General features: G+C 36.4%; 1 protein-coding gene and 1 pseudogene across 1 annotated transcript; both read right to left on the bottom strand.

Annotated features, from left to right (window-relative positions):
• Positions 1–59: 59 nt before the first annotated feature.
• On the bottom strand, positions 60–8,631 carry LOC129085255 (patched domain-containing protein 3-like). The gene is made up of 4 exons (XM_054591574.1): positions 7,525–8,631; positions 6,563–6,684; positions 4,267–4,412; positions 60–1,564 (listed from the first exon to the last, which is right to left on the bottom strand). The coding sequence occupies exons 1-4, from the start codon at positions 8,629–8,631 to the stop codon at positions 60–62; spliced, it is 2,880 nt and encodes a 959-aa protein (XP_054447549.1).
• An 898-nt stretch (positions 8,632–9,529) lies between these two features.
• LOC129085254 (dystrophia myotonica WD repeat-containing protein-like) lies at positions 9,530–22,384 on the bottom strand (annotated as a pseudogene).
• Between the last annotated feature and the right edge of the window lie 5,499 nt (positions 22,385–27,883).

Here is a 27,883-nt window from a genome sequence, read left to right as displayed (position 1 = left end):
AACAATCAGGAATTCTATAATTGGCCTTTTATTTGCTAGTGGATGTTTTAAACAAGCCTTCAAAAAAAGGTTAAGAATACTGGAATAAAAATTAGACCATGAGCAGCCCCAAATAACATAACAAGAAACATAATCTTAAAAAATGTCCTGAAGATGTATGCTTTAGCTGCAGCTAAAACACACACCCCTATCACTGTTGACATCGCACTCTGTAACACAGGGTAGCCTAGCATATACAATGCTTCAACTGTTTTTTGGTTTAGTGAGGGCTTAGAACTGGAAACAAATGCATAGGTAATGTGTGCAGAAAAATCAAAAGAAAACCCTATACAAATGACAAGATTAATCATGGATATGGAATCAAGATTGACATTCCAGAATGCCATAAAACCTGTTACTCCTACAATCACAGAAGCAATCGCAAAAGTTACCCACAAGGAACACAGTGGATGAGGAATTAACAATAAGGAAACAACAAACATAATTGTTGATGCAACAATGACATTTCGAATAGTGTTTTCTATTATTGCACTATACTGATCAAAATATATGAATGCCTGGTTATACACCATTAGAGGAATTTCACACTTTTCAGCCAAGTCTCGTAACTGGAGTAACATATTTTTCTTGTTGGTTGAAGAAGAAATACCTTTGGTCTGAATAAAGGCCCGCGAACAAATAATTTCATGTGATGATGAAATGTTAATATCATACATAAAAAATGGAAAATTCATAACAAAATTTGAAATACTGTTTATAAAAGTATTCTTATCATTTACATCTTGTCTGTTATCTATCATATATTTCACATATTCGTGTAACCAAAACTCCGTAAGATCTTTATCTACATAGTCATTGTTTTCAAAATCTGTCAGACATTTCTCCAATTTTTGCCTAGCATATTTATCCCAATAGTCAAGAGGTTCAGTAACAATAACCATAACCCTGGGACCATAATCTGAAAAATACTGTTCCTCTACATTAAAATATGGTGTAATGTAGGAATCGTCACTTGCCAAATTTCGAAGGTCTAAACCTTCCTTCACTTGGAAACACCCATATATACTACTTATGAGGTACAAAATGTATAGAAGCACTACAAAAGTCTTGGACTTAGTGCTTATGAGAGTGGGTCCAAAATAGTCTTTAAAAAACAAATTCATTGGATGGATATCAGCTTCCTGTTCATCTGGAAGAGAATGAAATGGGAGACAGCAGCATCGTTTTAATGAGGAACATTTTTGGTCAGGCATATCTGTCTTTTTTAACCAACGTAGACAGGCTACTTCTCGTTTACCATCCAGGGCCATAAATGCTCCAAAACAGGTGATGTTGTAAAAATAACAAAAGAACAATGTTGTTCCTGTATAAATGCAAAAATATTGTACGGACCTGAAAGAGGTCATAATCCCTGTATAGAAGGCCAGGATGTTGGTGATGGTGGTGATTGTAATGGACACTGCCACTTTTGAATAGACATTGGCCATACGCTGTTTTGTGCTATCTATGAGGTTGGTCTTCTGCCAGGCAGAAATCATGATAAACATGTCATCAACCCCAACACCTGTTAAAAAAAAAGAACCAGAATCTTAATAAATATTAATACCCATTAAAAATTAAATGGATCAAATTAAACCATTTTCTTTGACCATCACTTACGATCTTATTTATCTTGCCCAATCTGTGCTTTGATACTACTTTTTCTGATTCTTTCTCTAGTTGCCTCTGAATCCACAACAGAATTCATCACTCCTTCTTCTGTAATAACTCTGTGCTTTGTACATAACTCCTATTCTTTGCACATAACACAATATATTCTACTCCTAGTCTTCATTTAGGGTGATTCAATGATGATTCAGGAAACCTGGTTGACTAGTTGTTAGTCAAAGCAAAATTAGCATGCATCTTTGATTCTACTAGGTTACTTGAGAGACCATTTTCTCTCATAAGTCATTTCATACTAATTCACAAACATATTGAGCCAATATTCTGTTGTTTAAAATAGAGGCTGAATTTACATGTTCTATGTTTAGCATCTAGCTATCAATGTGGTATAATTTGAGAGGCACCACAAAGTTTATACACACACACACACACACACACACACAATGTAATTTTCCAGCTGGCCTGTTTTGGAGAGCCAGAATGCTATCATTCAGACTTCAGTTGTCCAGCTCTATAAGGCCTTATGTCATTAAAATGAAAGTACTCTTGATATCAGAAATATCTAAAGTACTAAAGTAAATCCCAATGATCCTTTACATATTAATGCCTTCTATGTAGTTAATTATTTTCCATGATGGCATTTCATGATTGGTCTGGAATAAAACAGACTTTGAAATCGTCATTAAAGACCAGGAAAGGGAGACTAAAAATAGAACAGCATGAGCATGTGGCAGATAAATTTTATCTTCTCAGGCTTTCCACTAGAGCTGATACTACTTTCACTCATGAACACCTTTGTTTCTGTGTGTGCTGATATAACTAATACTTGGAACTGCATTGCTGATCTTAAAAGTTTTGGAGATTATCTCTATGGATTGCATGGTAGGGTACTGGGTATTGCAACTTTGCTTCTAATCCAGGTGTTCTATGAATATAATCAAGGTAGAAGAATCTAAGTTGACAGAAGTCTTTGTAGTCTGTCAACTCCCACTGCTGCCAACTTTGAGGATTTCAATTGTATTCAGATGGACAAAATGGAAGAATCAAAAGTACTGACAATTAAGAATTAACTCATTGATAAATAAGTATTTAAAAACTGGTTTTATTAAATATAGGACATTGTTAAGAAATTATCCACACAAAGTTCTTAAGTTGCTGCAATCCCAAACACACACACACACACACACACACACACACACATTCTTATTTCTATGTACACACAAACTATACAAAAATGGTTTCTATGAAATCAGTTATACACACTTATAACCATAGTTATTTACAGCTGTGGGGAACACTGAGCAATTAAATGTGAGTGTGTATGAAAGTGTGCCCTGAAGAGTTAGATCAAATAAGCTGACATCCAATATACAGCTGATCTACTGTTCCCCCAAGAAACCAAATATTATTTCTTACAAGTTGCTTACTTTCCAAAATATAAACATCTTTGTTTTCTCATGCTTATTGCAAAATAAATTCTGAAATTGCAGAAAAATACAAAGAAAAAATATAAACTGTAATTCCATCCTTCAGAAATAATTCCTGCTAACATTTTGATGTTTATCCATCCAGAACTTGTGCTATACAAATGTACAGATATAACTATGCCACTCCATTTCAAACATCTTACTTCATAATCACTATTGTTCATTTAATATTATATATCTACTTCTTTTTAAAGACTGAAAATGATTCCAAAAATTTAATATGCTACAATTTGAATTGACCAATCCCATGTTGACATGCGATTAGGTTGTTTTCAATATTTTCTTATTCTAAATGACACCAAAATGAACATACTTGTTCTACTTTTTGAGCACTTCTCCGATTAATAGGACAAATTTCTAGAAGTGGAATTGGTATGTCACAGGTATTTCTTTTTCAATTTTTAAGTCTTCTAACTTGTTGCAAAGTTGTATTAAAAAAAGAAATGTGTGCCAATTTGAAAATTTCCTCCAGCAGAGTATGACTGCTCATTTGCACACAACTTTCCCCAAACCTTCAATTTTGCTAATATTTATTAATCTAATAGTAAGAAAAATGAGGTGTCTCACTTTTGGTTTAATTTGAATCCCTTGATTAACTGAGAGAACAAGTGTTTATGCCTTATATCTTCAGTGACTTGTAGATTTTTTTGGGGGGGGTGTGTGTGCAAATGCATATGTGTGTACTGACTGTTCATGTTCCTTGTATTTCCATTTGGGACACTAGATTTTCTTTTCTTTTCTTTTTTGTCTTTGCCTGAAGATACATTTATTGATTTTAGAGAGAGAGAAAGAAAGAGGGAGAGAAATACATCGATGTGAGAGAGAAACATCAATTGGTTGCCTCCTGTACATACCCCAAACAAGGACCAAATGCGCAACTTAGGTATGTGTCCTGACCAGAATTAAACCAATGACCTTCTGGTGCACAGGACTCCAACCAACCTGGCTATACCAGCCAGGGCTCAATTTGATTTTCTTTTTCCTGACACCTCATTTGGGACCTGTAGAGCCACCTAAACATAATTAATTTGCTTAATCTAACACAAGCCGCTTCTCTTATCTGTCCTACACCCCCACATGCACAGTGTGTAACCTCACGTTTTGTTTTACTCACCTAGAATAAGAAATGGTGAATTTTTAACTATGGTCACAAATGGCACCCCAGTGTACAACATGAAGCCAAAGCCGCTCACCACTGACAAGGCAACAGAAATCACTCCAAATGCTGCAACGCACATTTTGTTTCTCACACAGTCACACCTGTAAATTTGGAGGGAAAAATCATGGAATTTGTGGTGGTAGCTTCCATACTGAAATTCCATCAATGCATAACATTCTTGACTTGGACACATATTCAGAAAGTTCTTGTGCAATGATTCCTATACCTGTCTGTTGGAGAGCTTTAATTCCCAGGCACTGTGCAAGCCCCACACCTCCAAAAAAGAGGGAACAGAAAAATTGGGAATCTGTACTTCTACCAAACTCCCTGGGTGATTCCTATACAGATAGCCAAGCACTAATCCACCAGCAGGCATTTCAGAAGGAGAAAGTGAGAAAGTTACACCAAATCACTGCAGATGGTTAATTTCACTTGGATCTTCAAAGGGATATGAATGGAATACAACAGAAGTGGAGGGAAAGCTGAATCAGAGAAAGTACCTGTACATAGGTACTGACTCTGAACCTCTAACTCCAACAAGGCAAAAATACTATCCTAAATAGCTTCTGTATTTCAATATGCATTGTGATTAACAAAAATGTATGAAAGCCTCCTTCTCAAACATTTTTAGGATTCTCCTCTACTCATGAACTGGGCTCTATTAAAGTTGCTACTAGATGAAAAAAAAACAAAAAACAACAAAAACTGTAGTCCACTTTGAATAACACAGCCTATGTCTGTTTTTTGTTGGACAAACATAAATGGGAATGTATATACACAGTATTTTAAGTACAGATTCTATACTTTACCTCTCCAATAACCACAACAGTATATTTTAATATATTGACATCTTCTGGTTTTATATTTTCCTTGTTTGTTAACTGCTTCAAAACAAATAAATGATACCTGCCTCTAGATATCTTGGGTAGAAGAGAAAAACTATGTTTGGATTGAAGACTAGGAAAGTCAACTATGGAAATGGAGCCACTAATTCCCTATGTATCATACAAGAAAGAAGTTGGACCACTACTATGAACCATATACAAAAATAATTAAAAATTAATCAACAACCTCAATATAAGAGCTAAAATGATAAACTCTTAGAAGAAAACATATAGTAAATGCACATTACTTTGGACTTGTCAGTGGATTCTTCGCTATAGCACCAAAAGCACAATTAGCAAAAAAAAAGATAGATGAACTGAATTTCATCAAAATAAAACTTTTAGACATTAGCGGACATTACCAAGAAAATGAAGAGATGATCCACAGAATGGGAGATTATTTGCAAATCATATATCTGTCTGCTAAAAGATTAGTATTCTACAATATATAAAGTACTCATCAATAACAGGACTCAACAACTAAAGAGCAAACAACTCAATGAAAAAAAATTTGCAAAGGGCTTAATAGGCATTTTTCCAAAAAAATATACAAATGGTCAATAGACATATTAAAAGTTACTTATAATTTGTAATTAGGGAAATGTAAATCAAAACCACAGTGAGAAACTACTTTGCACCTACTTGAATGACTATAATCAATAAAACAGAAAATAACAAGTGGTGAGGAAGTGAAGACATTATTGGTAGGATACAAAATGGTGTAGCCTCTGTGGAAAAGTTGGGCAGTTCTACAACAATCTAATATGGAATTACTATACAACTCCCTCAAACCCACTTCTAGGTATATACCGGAAAAGAATTCAAAATAGGGGCTCAAACAATTATTTGTACACTAATGTTCATAGCAACATTATTCACAATAGTCAAAAAGTGGAAACATTCCAAGTGCCTATCAATAGATAAGTGGATAAATAAAATGTGGGGTGACATACACTGAGATATTATTCAGCCATTAAAAGGAATGAAGTTCTGTTATATGCTACAACATGGGTGAACCTTAAAGACATTGTGCTAAGAGAAGCCAGTCACAGAAGGACAAATATTATATGATTCCACTTATATGAAATCTCTAGAGTAGGAAAATTAATAGAGACAGAAAGAAGATTAAAGGTTTACCAGGGCTGGGAGGAAGCAATGAGGTGTTATTGCTTAATGGTTACAGTATTTGTGTAGAGTGATGAACAATATTTGGAAATAGATAATTGTGACAATTGCACAATAGCGTGAATGTCACTAACATTATGGAATCATACACTTAAAATGACATTTCATGTTATATTTTATATTCTACCACAATAAATTTTTCTAAAAAATAAAGTTTAAAAAAATTAATGAAAGTGTTTTACCTGTAGCATGATGATATTGAAAATAATATGATTAGAATGTATGCCACATAAAACAAAGGTATCACTGTTGTCGAAGTTGCCTCAAATTCCAGTTGTCTAGAAACTGATGTAAAGTAGACCATCTGCCACAAAAATATAGTCATATAAATTAATAACAATATTTGTGAGTTACAAAAATTATTGAAGCACTGTAGCTTACTGATGAAAAAGTACCCAAATTCATTAAAAGATCAAAATACATGAAATATGTTTTTAGACTAAAGAATATAGGTTTGCTTCTTCCCACAAATCTCTGGCATACTTTCCAAAGTTTCTTACAAAAATCCAAAGTTTAAAACTTTCGAGTATACAAAATCTAAATTTTATCTAAAACTGTGAAATCATTAATAAAGAAATTGTGGGTTTTTCTAAATTTTTATTAGGTTGCAATCTCTTACTATTTTCATTGCATTAATATCATTTCAGAATGGCCTAGTATTCAGAGGTTTTTTCCAGTGAGTATCTCACTTTCACCGGACTATTCAGAAGTATAGTCGGTTTGCTGGCCCAACAATACTGAACAGTTTTACGTGCCTGGCACTATGCTATAATTTACTTGAAAAATGATGAGCTAGTTATCTTTTTCAATAACACCAGACTTTAAAAGTAAGAATTTCAAAGTAATCTGGCTGGGAAACCAGTCCTGCCACTAAACCTGAAGATCAATGTCTGTACCAAACAAACCTATCTTGAAGTTGTAGGATCTGTGTTTTCCACCAGAGTATTACCAATGATCTAAGGTTTTTGGCATCCTTCAGTATTAGTTTAAGTTGGATTAAGTACCAAAAAACAGTAGTGCAGACCCAGCTTCAATTCAAGGACTCCACAGAATACTCAGTGAGTGCTATTGTGGTCAATGGTCCTTGGAAGTCTTATCCCTCCCACTTTGTCCTGGCCTCCTATCAACACCAGCTACTACATACCTGGATCATCTTCAAGGCCAGACTCTTTTCAATATTGCTGATTTGGTTCAGGAAATGGATCAGCCACATCTTGCTGTTCTCATTATCTTCTCCTCCAGTCTTCAGGTAATACTGAAGCCGCATGGCTTTGATCCCTAAGAGTAAGTGGTTGGTTCCCGTCTTCTTGCCTAAGACGATTCCTCCAACGGTGCCGGCCAGGCTCGAGGGCTGAGAATTTTGGATGTAGATGGGGAAGGTGATTTTTCTCAGGTCAAGTTTCTTGTTCATCTGCCAGGCAGACAGGAGTGGGTTGGAGGGCACGCAGGAGCCCTGGATCTTAGCACACACCTGACTGTATGGCATCTGGTTTCCATTTTTCTGCGTCCCAGACAGAGCCTGCACCGCATGGTCCAGTTCGCTAATTTCTGATAAGATTTCTTGTTCCAGCAGGGAGGCAGTGTTGGAGACTACCAGAATAGAAGCGAAATTGACCTCGGTGCTCTTCCTGTAGACGGAGAAGTGATCAGAGTCGTCAGTGGTGAAATGCCCTTGTACAAAGTGTCGTTCAACCTTAGCTGGGCTCCCGATCGGGGTGTACTGCTCCTCGAGGTTCTCTTTTTTATCCTTGGGCAGGTAAGTGAAACCAGTGCCCAGAGCGGCCGCCAGCAGTATGGGCACCAGCAGGAAGACCCAGGGGTGCAAGCCCACCTTCGACCCCAGCCATTGGAAGGCGCGGGAGAGCGGAGCCTCCAGGCAGTTGGTCTGGCAGCGGCGTTTATGAGACACTTCAGTTAAGGACTGTGTCCCAGGCCGAGTTGAATCCATCTTCAAAGACACCCGGGAGGAAAGTGACTCCTGCTCTGCTCCTAGTGGCTCTACACGCTGCCCTGAAGCCCAGATCAGTTCGGGTTCCTGCTCTTGACTTGACGGCAAGGGCTGCTCCAACTCCTCCGCGGAGGCCTGGCGCGGCGCAGCCTTCAGATCCACCCCCAGATCCCAGCCTGGCCCAGGCCCGGCTGGCTTCCCCAACTCTGGCACCGGCTCGAGCTCCTTCTGCGCTGTGGGCTTGGGCTCCGCCCCTGGGTCCATCTCAGAGGTATTGAGACTCAATCTCGAAGGAAAGGCCATGTTCTCAAACACCACAGCAGAACGGGAACTGGCTGCCAGGAGATGGCTGATCTCCACCTCAGCCAACGGTTTCCTGAGCAACGGCTGCTCCCGTGGCCTGGAACGCCGGAGCTTCCCTTGTGGCAGCTCGCGGGCAGCTCGCGGGCGAGCGGAGGAGCTTCCGTTGAGCAGCACGTGACTCGTAGCCTGACTGGTGTCTGTCCGCGCTGCCGCCAGGGGCTTCGAGTTTTGGCTCCTCGGGGAAAGAGGGCAGAGGTTTTGTGTTTTCTTTTTTGTGTGTGTTTTCTTTTTTATGGAATGTATTGGGGCCGATGTTGGTTAATAAAGTTATATAGGCCTCAGGTGTTCCATGCTGTAACACGGGAATTCTGTGAATTCGATTGTGTGTTCGCCACCGCACTCCAGAGAGAGCGGAACTTCCTGTGCATCGCACGGCTGCCCGCAGCTCCAGGCCCTGTCTGCTCTGGGACTGCGCGGAGACCTCACTCGCGGCCCCTTTGTCTTTGGAGCAGGCGGGGCCATGCCAAAAACAGAAGGAATATCCTGCAGTGTCCTGCAGACCTGGGGCTCTTGGGAGTGGGGAGCTTCTCCCCCGTACCAGGCGTCAGTCAGGCGCTGGGGACGGAGATGAGGCTAACACTGAAGTTTCAGCGGAAGGAGTTGCTGTGTTTGGCAGTGGGTGGGGACAAGAGTGAGGCCACATGAGCCACTACACCCCTCCAGGGTCAGGGTGAGGGACCCTCTGCCCCACAAATTTGTGCCGGGGGGGGGGAGGAAGGGACCGGAGCAGTCCATCCATCGTGGTTAGTCTTGTTATTTCGTTGTTTTGTGAAGTCAGTGGGAGAGTTATGACCAGGAGGCAGAGTCGAGGTGGGGAGCCCGACATCTATCCAGGGCTTCACACCGCTGTGCCCCTTGGGGAGTTTCCCGGTTGGGAGGGGATTCCTTCTACCACTGACTTACTGGGTAACCTGGGTTAACTTTCTTCCCCTGCCTGGGTCTCCATCTCTTTGTCTGAGAACACCTTGCGCGAGGCGAGGCCCTCCACGAAGAGGACAGTCAGCTGCTCCTGGGTAACCTTGCACACCAGGGGCTCGAGCAGCGGCACCTCGTGGATCCGCAGCCCAACTCGGTCCCCAACACCTAGGCTGGGTCCAGCCTGCTGCGGAGAACGGGACCACTGGGCTTGTCCCTCCTGCCACAGCTGCCCTGGCTGAGGTTGCCCAAGGTTGTGGTAGCACCTTTGCTCCTTCTCCGCACCCTGCCCGCCCCGCCCCGCCCTCCCCCACAGTCTCGCAGCTCCTGCATCGTGATCTAAATGGCGTGCCTAGCTCTGACTCCATGCCTGAGCCACCCGCCTTGCCACTGCGCACTGGGTGTGGGAGGCCATCGGACAGCGAGCAGGGCTAGGGCCCAGGGCCTGGCTCAGCACCCCGAGAGCTGCTGGTGGCAGGTGGCGTGGCGCTAGGCATGCCAGGGAGCGTGGGGTGTGGGCCAGGAGTGAGAGTGGGTAAGGCACATTCTCGGTGAGGTCCGACAGGCAGAACTGCGTATCCTGGCTGACCGAGTGGAAGACGTAGGTGATGCAGCCGGCCTTGCGCACCGAGGAGAGCGGGGCTCCATTGTTTGAGGCAGGGCCAGCCTCCTCGGGATCCCCTTCCTCCTCCTCCTCCTTGACACTGCGACCCCCATCACCACCGGCTGCTGCCGCCTGCTGAGCCCTCGTGGTGTAGTAGAGGTCGAAGGCCTCAGCGTTGACCCGGGACTTAGAGCGGTGGCCACGGGCCACCATGCAGCCCTCAGCCAAGGACCCCATGGTGACCAGGTCATCTCCACCACCCTTTAATATATAGCGCCTGTCAGGGGTCCAGCAGAGCAGGCCCCCAAAGTAGCTCTTCGTGAACCCCAGCAGGACCATGGAGTCGAAGTGGAAGACACGCGCAGGCAGCCGTCTTGGCTGACACAGGCCCCGTGCCAGCCGTAGGGTATCACGGGAAACTCGTTGCGGGGCCCCTCACCCAACACCCACTTGGCCAGTGGGTTGCAGGCGCTTCGCTCTTGGCAATGTACAGCCCGGCTTCAGCAGGCTGGACCCGGCCGCGCCGAGGCGTGCGGGTGGTGGACCTTTGGTTACATAATCAACCCCAGCTGGAAGAGATGATGGACAAGAACATTTAGCTTTTCCATCCTCTTTTGTGGACAGAGAAAGGATTAAAGGGACTGGGGAAAATAGGTGTGACGTTAGCTAACTAACAGAATCTCCCGTGCACTGTAATCTCCCAGCTAAGCTTCAAAACTTAAGTCAGGAAAAATGGAGGAAAGATATGCATACAGGCGGCTGCTGGCGTGTGATGCCAGGAACAGACTCTCCGACCCAGGTAGCCACTTCAGAAATACCACCTTGGCCTTGCCGGTCAGCTGCTCTTAATTGAATAGCTTGCTGCTGTTCTTCTTTCAGACCCCATTGCACAAAATAAGAATAAAATTGTACAGACAGAATGTCCTTAATTAGTCTAATAAGTCCAATTCAAAATCTAAAAAAAATTATGGCATATTTAACTTTATTGCATTTTAAGTCAATCTATAAAAGTATGTGTTAATCTCTGAACAAAAGATACTTTTAAAAACTGAAGGTATTCTTCATTTTTTCTTTATTGATTTTATGAAATCATCTCATATATTCAAAAGTCATTATAGTATGCTCCACTTATAAAATATCATAGCTTGATACATCTTGTTAAACATTTTTATGAAAGGTCCTTAGTAAAATTAATATTGTCAGAGTAAAATGTCAGAAAAGCTGTTATCTTAATATCTACGGGAAAACACATGTTCCTTTAAAATTTACAAGATCTTGGATTAATAAGTTATTTTTTTACTAACTTATATGAGACTATATTGTTTAATTAACCTAAATTAAAATCAGTTAAGAAAACTTGGGGAAGCTCATATTATCAGTGCATGTGATTTTATCTTTACAAAATATTTCTCTGAATCAATTAAACAGCTGTTAAGAGTAACAAAATGAACATTCTCAAAATAACATTACAATTGCATACTTGTTTGAAAAGATACAGAGTTAATCTTAACATCTGGGTTTCTAACCTTCTAAGATGTAATATGAGACTATGACAGTCATTTGAGCTGATTTATGTTTTGATCTTAAGAACCTCATCTTTTTCTCAAAAAAGTTCTTGGATGTTCCAACTGCCCATTTCTATGTAACATTATAACCTTTATATCAGGTTTATTTTTCTTTATGCAGATAGATGGTCATTCGATAATGATAAATGAAGCATGGCTGAGTAAAATATTATGAAACAGATACACTCATGAGAATTATAGACAGTACCATTACTTTATCATTAAACCTTTAATGTATTTTGTTACATTGTCACATATCAAACAGTATCAAGTTGTATCTTTCTCATACTAAATTAAAGGACACCATTAAAAAAATGTTAAAAACAAAGCTATGTGTGACAACTTGTCTGAAATGAAGTTCATACAGGAATTTGTAGATTTTATAGCTAAAATTACTATGAAATTATTTTTTCTCACTTTACCCAGTTAGATCCCCTCTGCAAAATACTTGCAATGTGATTATCTAACTTTATAGTTGAACTCTTATTGGCAGAAACAGAAGGGGTAAAAATTTATCCACATAGAAAAATACTGAGGAAGAGATTTATTTCAGCCATATACCACATACAAAGACTAAAGTCCTCCATCAGAGCTGTGCCTGGATTTACTAGATGTGAGATAAGTTCATATTCAAATCTCGTCATCTAGATGATAAAGCTATCAATAACAATTAATGGGACTAAAAAAGAATTTTAAAGGGCTAATGAACAAAACAAACAAATAAGCAAGATAGAACCAGAGGCATGGGAAAAAAGAATAAACTGGCAGGGACAAGAGAGGAGGGGCAAGGAGGATAAGGGAGGAAAGAAGGAGAAGGGCCTAGTTAGAGACCAAGTATAAGTGACCCATGGACGTAGACAACAGGATGGGGATTGACTGTGGCAGTTGGGCAGGCGGGGGAAAACAGAGGGGGAAAATTGGGACAATTGTAATAGAACAACAATAATAAATAAATAAATATAAAGGGCTTAAACAAGTTATAATGACAACATTGTTGCCATCTTTTTAAACTTTTATTTGCCTAATATGACAAAAGGGTGCAGTAGATTCAACTCTCTGTGCACGTCTAAGATATCTCACAAATTATCATAGTAATGGGGAACTCAAAAACTAAATTACCCTATTTCATCTTCTGATTACTGTTTATTGGAACGTTTACTGTTGTTATTTTTAAAGGTCTGTTATCCTCTAACTATACTGGATTGCTTAGTCCTGAGATGCACATATAACAATTTTTGCCAACATGCTTTGAGCACTTGCATATGCCAGCCATTAAACTAAACACTTTTGTCCATTAGAAATTACTTCATTCATAAGCAACAGAAAACTCACCTAGTTGCTTAAACAAAAGGGCAATTATTTCTCTCAATAACAAGAAATGTTGAGTTAGATGTCATCTAGTGATGGTTCCACTGCCTTACAATGTAGGTATGTATGTGATTCTATCAGCTGTTCTCTCATGTTGGCAAGATAGCTGCCACAGTCTACTTCTTGTATATTGTCTCTAATTTAATCCTTGGCTTCTTTTCCCCTTTTTTATTTCAGTCAGACTGACTTCTTTACTTAGCATATTTCCATATCAGGGTCTTTGCACTGGCTGCTCCATCTGCTAGAATACCCTTTCCCTAGTTATTTACATAATTCATACCCCTCACTTCCCTCAGATTTCTGTTGCAAAGTGACTTTCAGCAAATCTCACCCTGATCACTTAGTTGTTATTGATGTCCACCCGCTTCCAGCATTCTCAATGCCATTAGCCTGTTCTTACTTTCCATAGCATGTATCACCTCCTCAGAGGTTATATTTTATGCCTACCCAACAAGCTCCATGAGATCAGGGCTTTTTGTCTATTTTATTTACTATATCTTTTGTGCCTAGAACAGTGCCCTTCTTGAAAGCAATGGACAATCAATAATCAGATAGACAGAGAATATGTTAAATACATGAATCTATTTTTAAGTCAGGAAAAATGGGGGAAAGATAGCATGAACGATCTCTGTTTTTGTATTCAAAAGCTGAACCTTCTACAAAAATACCCCAAAATATTTCTTAAGTTTCATTGACAAAACAAAATTACATAATCAACCCCAGCTGGAAAAAAGAGGGACAAGAACATTTAGCTCTTCCAGCCTCTGTTGTGGACAGAGAAAGGTATAAAGGGACTGGGGAAAATAGATGTAATGTTAGCTAACTAACAGAATCTCCTATGCACTGTAATCTCCCAGCTAAGCTTCAAAACCTAATATAGGCACATTTATTATATCCATTGATCAAATGAGTAAATCATAAGTTAAGGTTTTTAAGCAACTTGCTCAAGGTCTCACAACCATAAGAGTGTCCATGCTGGAGTTTTAGTCCATGCTGTCGGATTCCTAACCATGTACTCTTAACCACAAGGCATATAACTTAACTTCTTTCCAAATTTCTTAGTGTGCCTTTCTTTATATCCTTTATGCTTAAACTTTTCATGGATTTGAGGACCTTTCTTTGCCAATTCTGTGGCCATGCTGACATGTTAAAATTACTTTCCCTTTTCTTCCTCATTGAGACCACTTTCAAATTCATACTTGATATTTCTCGAAGTACCCCTTTCCTCATGAGGCATTCTATCTTTTAGGATTTCATGAAGCCTATATTTTCTTACCTTATACAGTCTCTAATTTTACTTTAAGAGAAAGAATGCATTTTTACATGGGAATTTAGAGATGGAAATTTAAATTTAGAAATGGGATGGATAGTCTTGGTTGCTTATTCAACAACCATTACATTGAAGCCTTCCAAATTCATGAAGGCAGTATAATAAAAGTGAGAAATTTGAGTGATTACAGATTTATGAATATGAATTTTCAGGAAAGAACTGTTTTAAAAAATTTGGGCAAAACCAAAATTCTTCCCTACCAGTTTTGTATTTGTTTGTTTTCTGGTGTATTGGATATAGTGTAGCCCTCAGAAAATCCTGGCTTTGTGTGTAGGTATTAGTTTCTGTAGTATGTATCACTGGTCCCTAAATCCTCTTCTCTAAGTGGTTATCAAAATGTCATCCCTACCTTTTATAAGGCAGACAAAGTATTAAGCTTATTACTCAAGAGATGATTCCTCTTAAAAAGCTCTCAATTTCTTAAAGGCTCAGCTCTGAATTTCAAAGGAGTTTGCCATATCTTATCCAGCATTTATATTTAGTGTTAAGATTTTCAAAATAACTAATCTTCCATATTTACAGAAACTAAATGAAATGAGGACTAGGGAAGAAAAGAACAAAACTAGCAAAGGACAAGTTGAAGGGATATGAAGGAAATATAAAGAGTGAACATACTGGATATAAAGGAGGAAGAGAGTTTAAAAAAAACAACCATCTAATCAATCAACTGATACAGCAACAATAAGGAAGGTACAATACAAGAAAAATAACTTTCACTTATATAAAAGGCTGTTAGGAACGTAAGAAGATAATTTCAGAGCAGTACTCCGGGGGTGACACATGAAAAATGTAAATCTTATTTATTTAAAGAAAGTAGTTGAAAATGGAGACACAGGAAAGTCTCTTAAGGTAGAACACACTTCATTAAAGAGATCGTTGTATAGATTAAATAAAATAATTTATTTTAATCCTAACCATGGTGGTCTGTAGACTCTTAATAGTCATAATTACTTTCTATAGTCTCTTCTTTTCTTCCCTGAGAAAATAATACAAATAATATAAGAAGCTATAAGGCAAGAGCTTCAGAATATAGAATTCAGGTAACAAATTACTGTATAGGAAAGGGTTAACTTGAAAGGTCTGGGTTGTTCAAACTGCACATTTCCAATAAGGCCTGTCTTATGTGACTGAATGCCCCCAAAACTCTGAATGCTATAGCTCAGTTGAGCTTCATTGGTTGACAACTTTTCTCACATGCTATCACACATGATTGCTGGGAAATTAGGTGCATCCATGTGACTCCTATGGGAGAGGATACTTATGACTTTGTGCTTAGATTCCTCCTGAACTCTGTCTCAAATACTTTTTCCCATTGCTGATTTTAATCAGTATCATTTATCGTAATAAGTAGTAATTGTAAGTGTAACAGTTTTCCTGTTTCCTGGGAGTTCTAGTGAGTCATGAACTTTGTGAGTGATTTTGGGGACCCCCCCAACACAGCTACAAAATAGTTTCATATGTTTTCTAAAGTTATAACCATGCAACTCATATTCTAAATGCATATAATTATTGGGTTAAATGAAGCACTGTTAATAGTTATGCACAGCACAGGTAGAGGATAAGGGTCAAATTGAGCACATTTCTGTTAAGAAATTTCTAACATAAGTGAAAACAAAGAATTAGATATTTTTCAAAGGAGAGTCAAGAGTTAGGAACAGCCACTATGAAAGTATAATTGAGTCAAATAGATAAATATAACTGATATCCCAAAGAGTAGTCAAGTTCTAATTGCACTTATGAGCATCAATTCAGAGTGTGTCAGATATGCCCGACAAGGGGAAATTTATTCCAGAGGTCCCCTTTAGGTGAAGAAACTGAAAGGGGAAAAAAGTAAATCAGAAAGAAGGCTTCAAATTCTCACCCTATTACTAAGTCCTGCCAATTGCCCTCAGACTTTCTCTCAGATCTCTTTTCATGAATACATATTGCTGTCTTCTCACTTGGGGTCCCTATACTACAATATAGGCATTCAAGTTCAAAAATCAAAAATTCTTTTATTTGTTTTTATTATAAGTAGTACATGCTCATTGTAATTATAAAGTGTAAAATATTTAAAATAATGAAAAAATCACTTTTTATATAAAACCCTTTATGATTTTGCTGCATTTACTTCCATTCCTTTTAAAGTGAATTATATTTATTGTTAATACTGTTCAGTTTTAATTTTTTTATGGATCATATTCTGAAGAAATTTTATATACTGTTTTTCTTCAATTAATATTTTACTAAAGGTATCTTATCAACAGATCCTAAGTGTGTTTTAGAATTATATCCTTTAAACGGTGTTATTATTCTATCTTAATGAACATTCACTCTCTTAATTTTACAGATGAAATATCTGAAACTTAGAGAGGTTAAGTGATACCCCCAAATTCACAGAGTCAGTCATGTTAGATATAGGATGAGAAAAATAATTTCTTCAAATTTCTTACTTGGCACTTTCTGACTTCGCTTTAATTTGCCCAAAGTAGTGTTGTTCATTTATCTTCCTAAAATAATGATTATATCATGCCACCTCTGTTTTATGGTACTGGCTCCAAACCCCAGAGCGGGAAATACCCAAACTCTTCACCCTACTATTCAAGACAATTTAAAGGATATCTTTACACCATTTTGCATGTCCTACTCCTATACCACCTAACATTAATCACCTGCTCAAATTTAATCTACAATATTACCCTGGAATATAGGGCAATGGAATATGCCACTTACAAAATCCAAGACCTATGTCACTTTTTCCCTTCCCAAGATTTTATTTTCTCTTTTTTCATATATCCAAATATTAAATTCTCTCAGGATAACCTTCACAAAGGCTTTTACAAAAACTCTAACTCACTCTAATTTCTTACTTTTCTAAATTCCTAAAGCTTCTTTTTATATGAATAGTTGAGAAATGTCTATTCAAGACCTTACTCCATATTTAATCGAGTTATTAGTTTTTTGCTATTGAGTTATTGGAGTTCCTTATATATTTTGGAGATTTAATCTCTTATCAGATATAAGGTTTACAAATGTTTTCTCCCATTTTATAGGTTGCCTTTTCACTCTGTTTCTTTGCTGTTCAGAAGCTTCAGATGTTTTAAAGACAAATTTGAATCTGTATTCAGAGCCACTAATGTCTAACAGGACTTTTTAGGAGCAGCAGGATTTCTTCCTTTTTCTTACATTGAAAGAAACATATATTTCCAGTTATATTTTAATCCCACAGTAATAAAATGACTCTTCACATTTTTTTCATTGTCAGATTTATCTTTCCCCTTCTTAATAGAGTAGTAATATTAACACATTTGTCTTTTGAGATAAGCACATTCTATGCTGTTCTCTAGTGACCAATCTTTATAGGAGCATTAGGTTCAGACCTATTCTGCCCCATACAACCACTAGCTGATAAGAAAAGGGAAAGGAAAATATGAATGGGAAGACCCAAACAAATGAAGATTTTGGCCTAATAAGAGGCATTTTCTCTATGAAAAGGATCTCATGTGTCTTATAAATGTGCACACCATTAACAAACATGCACACACTTCAGTTATGAGAAACATGTAGCTAAAATGCCTTGGGGAAAAAGTATGAAGAGAAAATATTTATTTTACAATAGCAATGAAAATAAAATCAAAACTCTTGCCTCTCTGCTATTTAAAAATATTTTACATTAAATGCAGGACTAAATATGTACTTTAAGTATTCCAAACTGAAAACCAAACAAAAACTGCCTCAAGACAAAATAGAAATAGAATTTCATTCAAGACCGCTTCAATTTATTGTAAAATATTTTCATTTCCTCGGCTATCATTATCAGATTATGAAAAGATGTTATTGCTAAAACCATGTGGCTAAATAAAAGAATGCACTTTAGTTTTTGCATAAATGTTAATATATCTGTTTTCTCACATATGCAAAGCTTCCCAATTAAATCTCGTTAATGTTCTCTCAACTTCCACTCTCAGAATACCTATCTGGAAAATTTGACATCATCAGAGGCAAATCCAGAAAGTAGAAACAGTGGTCTCCTACCATAGAAGTTCACACCACAAAGTCAGGAAATCCAAATAGATCAACTTAAGAAGCAGAAACAAAAAAGAAGAGTCTCACAAATAATGGGAAGACAAAGAAATACCTCCCAGGCGAAGGGAAAGGAGTAATCCCCAGAAAGAGAACTAAATGAAATAGAGGCAAGTAACTATCAGGTAGTGAGTTCTAAACAAGGGTTCTAAGGAAGCTCAATGAGCTCAGTGAGCTCAGAGAGAATTACAAGAAACTACAGGGAAACTGTGAGGAATTTACTGCAAACTATGTCAGCATGAATAAAAAAGACATAGAAACTATCAATAAGAGACAAGAGGAAATGAAGAATACAGTTTCTGAAAAAGAACACAGCAGAAGGAATCAAAAGCAGGCTAGATGAAATCGAATAATGAGTCAGCAAGCTGGAGGACAAAGTAGGAAAAAGCTCCCAGAAAGAACAAGAAATGGGGAAAAGACTCAAAAAGAATGAAGAGGCATTTAGGGAAATGCAGGGCAACCTGAAATGTAGCAATATCTGTATAATAAGGGTACCAGAAGAAGAAGAGGAGGAGCAAAGGATAGAGAACCCATTTGAAAAAGTAATGATGGAAAAGTTCCCTAATTGGAGGAGAGAAAAAGTCACACAAGTCCAGGAAGCTCAGTGGGTCCCATTCAAGAGGAACCCAATGAGATCCACTCCAAGACATATCATCATTAAAATGGCAAATATCAAAGGCAAATAGAATCCTAAAGGCAGCAAGGGAGAAACAGGGGGTAACATATAAGGGAGCCCTGATACAGCTAACAGCTGACTTCTCAACAGAAACACTGCAAGCCAGAAGAGAGTGGCAAGAAATAGTCCATGTAATGAAAAGCAAAGGCCTGCAACCAAGACTGTTCTACCCAGCAAGGCTTTCAATTAAAATGGAAGGTGTAATAAGGAGTTTCCCAGACAAAAGAAGGCTAAAAGAATACACCTCCACCAAACCAGCACTGCAAAATATGCTAAAGGGATGGCTTCAAGATGAAGAAAAAGAGTCTATGAATACCCACTTCCTTTCACAGTTGCCAATACTTGATAATGGCAATATTTTTTATTACATATTAATCTGATTGTGACAATGATGTGATATTTTAATTGTTCCTTTACTATTTGTTGAAACTAAATCTGTTTTTGTATACTTCTTGCCTATTTCTATTATTTTTAAAAAGCTTTAAATGACTGTTTGGTATTCTTTATCCATTTTTTTATTAAATGCCTGTAGAATTTTTTCCCTAAAAAACAAAACAAAACAAAACCATTAACCCTTTTTTAGATGTACTGCAAATACTTTCCTATTCTGTTACTTGTCCTTTAACTTTTTTAATATGTATATTTCTGTACAGTCTTAAATGTTTAATATAGTCATATTGTCAATATTTTACTTTATAGCTTCTAGGTTTCAATATTTTACTTCAGGGTAAGAAAAATATAATTTTATATTTTCTCCTAAAACTCCTTATATTCTACATATTGATTTCTAACTCACCTGAATATTTCTTGTATAATGTGTGAAATAGAGCTCTATATTTGTTTTATTTCAAGTAATCGTGGTCCATATGCAGCTTATTTGTTGAATAAGCCTTATTTTCCCATTGATTTGAAAATATCAACTTAATCATATATTACATTGTTAGACAGATATATACATTTTTCTCTAGAATTCTCATTATATTTCATTGATCTACTTGATTATTTCTGTGCTGTGTCATGGTGGTTTAATTGCTGAGACTTTATAATGGTTTTAAATTTTTTAATATTCTAAAATTAACTTTGACATTTAAAAAAATAAATATAATCGATCTGCATTTGAGAAAGAAAGAAAGAAAGAGAGAAAGAAAGAAAGAGAGAAAGAAAGAGGTGGAACTCCGACTTTTTGTGACATCATGGATGGAACTGGAGAATATTAAGCTAAGTGAAATAAGCCAGTTGATGAAAGACAAATACCATATGATCTCTCCTATAAGTGGACTCTATTCAACAAAATAAACTAACGAACAAAATAAACTGCAGGCATGGAACCATGGAGCAGACTGAAAGTGACCAGAGAGGATGAGGAAAGAGGACAATGGTGGACAGACGGGGAAGGGACTGGACAAAGAACATGTATGAATGACCCATGGACATGGACAACAGAGTGGGAATTGACTGTGGGAGGAGGGGGTGGGGGCGGGGTGGGTGGCAGGGTAAAGGGGAAACACTGAGACAACTATAATAGAATAAGCATGATTTAAAAATTAAAAAAAGAATAGGAGCCAGCATAAAAAAAGACTATATAAAATCATGTCATTGTATATCTGGGTGAGAATAGAGTTGGAGGGGGTGAATTTGTCATATTTGCATATTAGACATGTCATTTATAGTAGCCTAATTCATCTTCATAGAAAAAAAAATTACCTATATGTATATAATAATGTTATATTTTCAAAAAGAAAAGCTAGACACAAATCTTAATACTAAAAGAAATATTAAGAGCCTTCTACCTCAAGAATGAAGCAAAGACCAGCATATATCTAGTGTTAGTTACCTAAATGCAATATAGGTGATAAGTGGTAAATCTAACTCCCGAACCTTAGATTTTAGAAAACAATAAACTAATCATTTTACATACAAAAGTAGGCTAAAATTCTATAAAATAAGAGATGATTTAAATCTAATGACAAGGATGTTTAAATAAAATTTTTACATGTATTTAAATGTCAATGCTACAGATTTCTATTATATACTTATTGGATTTAAGGCCAAAGCTTTATAAGGTGGCATGTAACTGAGGCAAATATAGGACCTATAAGTAGGGTGACCAAATGTCCCACTTTCACCAGCACAGTCTTACTTTATGCCTGTTGTCTGACCATTATTAATAGAGACCAGTTCATTCTCAAAGGCTGCTTAGATGAGCAATATTACATGGTAACCTTATCCAAAATAATAAATCAGAAAGGCTAAGCTCAAATGAGTTGTACCTTCTAAAGATGTTTTAAGTTATGTTTATCATTAGAAAATAAATATATGTAAATTAGATGAACATATTATTTGCATCTAATGATTTATTTGTAGCACATCACCACTTACTGATAGCAGAGTCCTCTGCTCTTAAGTTGCCTCTAACTCTAAGCTGGCTTTCTTGTCTCAACTTGGCATGTTTTGGGTAATTGAAAAGGGAAAAAAAAAGGCTGATAATAAGGGAAATAGAAATCTGAATGAGAATGCACCTATCTACTCAGAAATCCAAATTTAAGAAATTCAAATCTAACATGTTTTGGATGTATTATAGACTAGGAAAGTGGGACAGCTTGAAAGTTAGATTACATGAGCGTTATTGTGATCTAGGAAGAAGTGTAAAGAATGTGAGAGGTGTGAGGAGGTGAAAATGGTTCAAAGCAATTACAATTGTTATTTTCTAACTAGAACTGTTTAGAGCCTATAAACAATAGATCAGTACTCCTCAGTGTGCTACTCTGGAACAGTGAACCATAAATACAGTACAGCCTGACTTTACCCGGTCATTTAATATGTTTTTCATTATAGCACAAAATGTGGATAATTTTTATGTGAATATACCTACTTCACATTTGACTCCATATGTCACCTTGTATCACAAGAATCAACCCAGGCAAAAATATAGCTATTCCAGAAAATTATTAAGACAAAGCCAGGTTTTGTTCCACCTTCAACCCTCACTCTTTGACCTCAGTTGTTGTTGTTTTTTAATTCCTGTAGGAAATAAGATTTCTTAGACACACCTGATCCTTAGTTTTACGGCTTATTGAACTCAGCTTCAAAATTCCACCCAGGTTCTGTTCCCCTAATACTGTCTTTTCTGGTATTCCAGAGACAGGCACTCCGTCTTCTTTATCCAGCCCCATGAGTGAACACCTGACCAAGCCCTTCCAGGAAAGGGAATTCGCTTTGTATGATGACAAGTAAATGTTGCTGATTAATTACCAGCATTGATCTGAATGGATATTTTTGTTTATTTCCTTGACATAATTGTATTAAACATTTTTCATCTTTATTTTAAATGATGATACTTTAGTCATATTTTTCAGTGCATAATGATTAAGGTTTAGCATTTTTAATATGGTCTGCAAGGGCTACATGATTTGGCCCAAGTCCACTTTTCTAACCTTATTCTGCACTGTTCTCCTCTACTCTCCCTTTTTTGCTCAGAATCTAGAACAGAGTGGGGCTTCTGCCTCAATCATTCTTCAAACAGAACCTCCACAACAAACTGCACATATACACAGATATAAACCTCAACCCAAGTGGCACTTACCTGGGCACGGGTCTCCCTAACCTGAAGACTAGAAAAGGCCCCCTTTTTATATACTCTCATAGCATCCCTTACTTTTATTCATAGTATTTTATTTATAATTATAAAATACTTATATAATAGCTGCCGATCTCCCCCTCTAAATTATAAGATATATTAAGCAAGCCTATGAATTTGGCACACTATTGTATCTGCCGTATTTATCAAGAGTGCCTTTGTGCAAAGCTGATACAACATAAATAATGGTTCTTTTGGAGACTAAAGGATGTAAGGTTGGAAGGATAGAGAATATTTTGGTTGAAAGAATTAGTACCCAAAATAATCTTGGAAGAGTAGAAAAAGGCAAGCTACATCACAAATGAAGTATAATAGGAATAAAGTTCAGATCTTGCAGTTAGGATCAAAGAGACAATTGTACAAGAAAAGAGTGGGAATAATTAAAAGTATATGTATGTTTTAAAAAAAGTGATGCATGGATTTTTACTAAAATAGTAAAAAAAAATCTGGATTTTCTCTGTACTCTCTTTCTTGCTCTTTCCCACAAAAATTAAAAAAGTATGTTGATTGGTGTGATGGGCAGAATTTAATTTCCAGACAGTCTCATTAACTCAGAACCAGGCTATGGCACTGGGAAAACATCCGGACCTATCTTACTTTCTCTCTTTCTTTGTTTCATAGTCACAGCTGCATCCAGACCAAGGAGCACTAGATGATAAATTTAAACATATCACTTTTTCTCCATATAGTTAAGACTATGCAGGGCCCTGCCATAGTCTCCAACTTAACTTTAATATTTTAAGTGCAGATACTCTATTATAATACTTAGCTTTTTTCCTATATTTATAATCAACTGACTAAGCAAGAGAATATAGCTAACATGTAATCTCATGCTATATAGTTCAGTAATTTTTTAGAATGATCCTGAGGACTAGACATGATCAATAACAGAGTTCTGTTTAATATTATTGCTGAAGAGATGTTGCAATCTTGGACTGAATTAACAAAGTAAAATCTAGAACAAGAACAATAATAAGACTTTATTCAGAACTTCTCAGAACACTCCAGCTGTACTGTCTGTTCTTGGGAACTTTAAGTGACATACTGATAAAGGCAGAGTATATTTTGAGGCTCTTTGAGATTGCATTACTATTATTAATTGTTTGCTGATCTTCCTGTAAGAGGCTTGTAGAACCCTGCACGTTGCTATGTGACTTAGAATGTGTCCCACTGAGAGGTGTACATTTTTCCACTCTATCCCTGTTAGTTTTGAATGCCACTTACTTTAGCTATTTTAAAAAAACAATAAAAGTAAAATAAATGAGTAAAGGACATATGCCACCTTGAGCAAATCTTACACTTTTCCTCTGTTAAAAGACTGGCATAACTTAGGGGCTGCTCCTTCAGCCTGATTCCTAAACTGAAAATATATGGAGAAGAACTTTAGTAAATATACAGCTGCCCTATTATGTGAGAAAAAATCCCTTATGATTGCAATCACTAAGATTATGACGTTGTTACCACAGCAAAGCCTGGAGAAAGTTGACTAATAATGTCAGACAACTTGAATAATTAAGAACTTTAAGACCATTTCATATTAGGAATAGTTGAAGAAACTGGGATATTCTATATATTAAAGAAAAATATAGAAGAACATTGTAGCACTCTAAATATTTAATGAATGGTCAAATATTTGAGTAATAGAACTGTTCATATTCTTACCAGGTCAAATTAGAACCAATAACTGGAAGCTTTAGAAAAATCCACTTTAGCTGAATATTAGAGAGAATTTTCTAACTTACGGAGGTTGTCAAAAATGAAATAGGCAGTTTTAGGATACTTGGAAAGTTTCCCAATATTGCGAAGTTCGAATAGCTCAATACATTTATTTTTAAAAGACTACGAATATGGGTTGATTCAATAGACTATATGGCCTCTTTTAAAAACAATATGCAAAATTTATAACAAAATATAACTCTTACAGACATTTCTCCAAAGACCCATTGTCTATTATGTGCTGATTTTCTTCCCTTCACTCTTCTTTTTCAATCATTATGAACACAAGTTGGTAAAGAAAGGAAGAATTTCTTTTAAATAAGTTATATGTTTGCAAAATTAACAGTCTAATATTGAGTGTAGCTGTCAAATATGAGAGGGTAATACCATTCGCAAAGATAAATGTTTAAAATAAAATAAGTGGATTTTAAATCAAAATAGAAAATTAAAAATAAAAAATCTCTTTGTTCCAAAATATCATGTAAAATTATGTCTTACTAATGAGTACACAGTAATTTGTAAAATTCTTCTCCATTGTCCATATACAGAATATTATTCTACTTGTTTATGAGTCTATGGTGTATTTATAGGCATTAGCTCAACAACTGATAGGACAGTTGGTTATTTTTAAATTTTACATCCACTACAGAGTTGCTTAGAGAACTTTGCTGGGGGTGAGGGGGTTATTAGGGGACTAAGTAGTAATGGAAAGAAATATAATAAAAAGTATATATTTTAAAAAACTAAACCAATATTTTTAATTTAAAATTAATAAGTTATATGCATCTTCAGAAAAATGTTCATGTTTGCTATTATAAGAAAAACAACTACCAAATAAGTTTTCTTTTCATACTTGTTTTTGTCAAATAAACAAATTCAATGCCATCTTAAGTAATTAACATGTCAAATTCTGCCAACATCTGTTTCTTCTGTATCTTCTAATTTGTTATTTTACGTTTCATTTGAGTTATCATTAGGCATAATGTTCAATTTTATCATACACATAAGTTTTTGCAAGTAGCTAGTACAGTCACTTAATAAGTAAATATTTAATTAAATGTCAATAATAAATACAAAATAACTACAAAAATCAGTAGTTTAAAAGTGTAAAAATTATCTCACTATCACATCTGAAATCTCAAAATACTCAGCATTAGCAACTGTAATACATTTTTGAACACTCATAAAAAAATCTCCTTTTGGCCTTAAATTTAGAAGCTCATTGATTTTATGACCTATAAGGCAAATAAAACTCAGCTGTTGATAATTTGAAAAGGAGGCTTTATAGTGTTTATCCCATTATTAACTAGGTTTATCTTTTTCCTCTATTATAATGTTGATTAAATGCGAGGTACAACGCATTATTTTGATTAGTTTTTCCATTTTATATTCATGAAAGAGTGCAATAAATAAACAGGGAAAGTTTGATTTTCCTTTCTTCTAGTTAAATTTTTTAAGGTTTTATTATTTATTCTCAATAATTCTCATTTTGTTTGATTGAAAAATTTTTTAAAGATTCTAAATATCTCTGGCAATTAAACATGTCAGCATGTTTTAATAATAAACTGTAGCTTATACTAGAATTTAAATTGTGTAGTATTTGCTATGCTTTACAAAAGGAAATAAGGAAATAAATCTTACATAATTCATATTTCTACATATTTTTATTCCTATTTTTCCTTTATAAAATTGCAATATTAAAAGCAATTTTCCCTAAAATTAGTTATGTGTTTTGTCTTCAAATTTAGGAGATAGCTTTATATAATGAGCATCTAAATAATGTTACTCATTTTTCCATATTATACTTACAACATCTACTAAAGAGTTTGTTTAATTTGGTCTTTTCCAAGGAGACTGTCATTTCAGAGAAAACAAAAAGTGATTAAAACTCAACAGAGGTTAAGAAAGTCAAGTCATGGGAAGAGAAAATCATGACTAATGAAGGTAAAACAGAAACAATTCCTTGATTCCAGGTTCAGACAAATGACTTTCTAGGCCAATGATAATTTGAAAAACACAATGCAAACACAGGCTTGAAATGGGCAGGTGCAGACAATGAGGCTTGCTCCCTTCCACCTTTGCCAATAACAGAGCATGCTGGGAGCCACAGGGAGTACATCTAAATTGCCCCAGTGGTCCCAACATTGGCCAGTCTAGATCATCCAATAGCCAGCAGAACCACAGGTATGTGAGCAAGCCCAGCCAAGTTCAATTGAGCTTCCTTGTCAACCCCAGCTTTCCCCTAAACAATCTTATAATAGCTTGTTACATAGAAAAGGAAATAAAATTATCATATGTTTTCAAATTATTAGGTACAAATTTTCAATATTCTGAAGTGTAATTTCTACCCTAACTAGAATGAAAAAGGCCTAATCTAGCACCTAAACACTAAAGGAGTCTACTCTCACAAGATAAATGGCAAAAAATAATCTTAGTTTCAAATATACTTTTTAAAAATATATATTTTTCTATTGTCATATATTTGATTACATATATTTATATGTGTTAGAAATTTTGAGATACTGTATGATTTAGTTCAAAACTGTACATGAGCTTTGGTTAAATACAGCCTTGAATGCAAATCTTGTCTCTGTCATTTATTACAATTTGTTTATTATTAGCTGTTTATCCTTGCCATGGGAAAATAACTTAAACTTTCTGTGTTCCAATTTTCTGTCTGTAAATTGGGATCTGATATTACTCCAAAAGATTAATATTGAGGACTGAATGAATTTAAATTCTTTAATTCATTCAATCAACAAATATTTCTTGAGCATCTAACTTGCCAGGTACCACTTTAGGTACTAAGAATATGGCAGTGAACTAACTAGACAAGGTGCTGGCCTTATGAAGATGGCATTCTAGAGACAGCAGACTGATAGTAAACAAATGAACATGTAAATATTAAAGTGACATAAAAAAAGTATCACAGATAAAATAAAATGAGGTAAAGGGGACTGTGAGTGTTGGTCATCAGAAAAGACTTCACTGTATGTTAAGATCTAAACATAAACCTGTAGAAGATAAAGAAATTAGTCCTGTGGATGTTTGGAGGAAGAACATTATAGGAAGGAATTCAAGGAAATGTCATGTGCCTAGAGCACAGAGAGCAAGGGAGAAAGAAGAAGGAAATGAGTTCAGAGAGGCAGTAGGGGAGCCAGATTCTGCAGATTTTTTGTAGGTCATGATAAGGACTTTGTTTTTTACTCTGATTAATACTGGAAGCTATTAGATGTTTAGAATGGAGGAGTAACATGATAAACTGTGTGGCAGGAGAAGACGCAAGAAGACAGGTTAGAAAATGCTTGCAAAGATCCAA

The sequence above is a fragment of the Pteronotus mesoamericanus genome, unplaced genomic scaffold (genome assembly GCF_021234165.1).
Source record: "Pteronotus mesoamericanus isolate MK-2021 breed Mesoamerican mustached bat unplaced genomic scaffold, CSHL_Meso_final scaffold_232, whole genome shotgun sequence".
Taxonomy (NCBI): domain Eukaryota; kingdom Metazoa; phylum Chordata; class Mammalia; order Chiroptera; family Mormoopidae; genus Pteronotus; species Pteronotus mesoamericanus.
Note: the sequence above shows the minus strand (reverse complement) of the source record. Positions and strands in the feature narration are given on the sequence as shown.

Bases quoted from the DNA above. Each gene is read 5' to 3' on its own strand.
- LOC129085255 (XM_054591574.1), bottom strand. From the start codon at position 8,631: ATGGCCTTTCCTTCGAGATTGAGTCTCAATACCTCTGAGATGGACCCA. The intron at 6,685-7,524 runs GTATGTAGTAGC...TTTTTGTGGCAG, and splicing joins TGGCCTTGAAGATGATCCAG to ATGGTCTACTTTACATCAGT. The intron at 4,413-6,562 runs GTAAAACACTTT...CCAAATTTACAG, and splicing joins TCAATATCATCATGCTACAG to GTGTGACTGTGTGAGAAACA.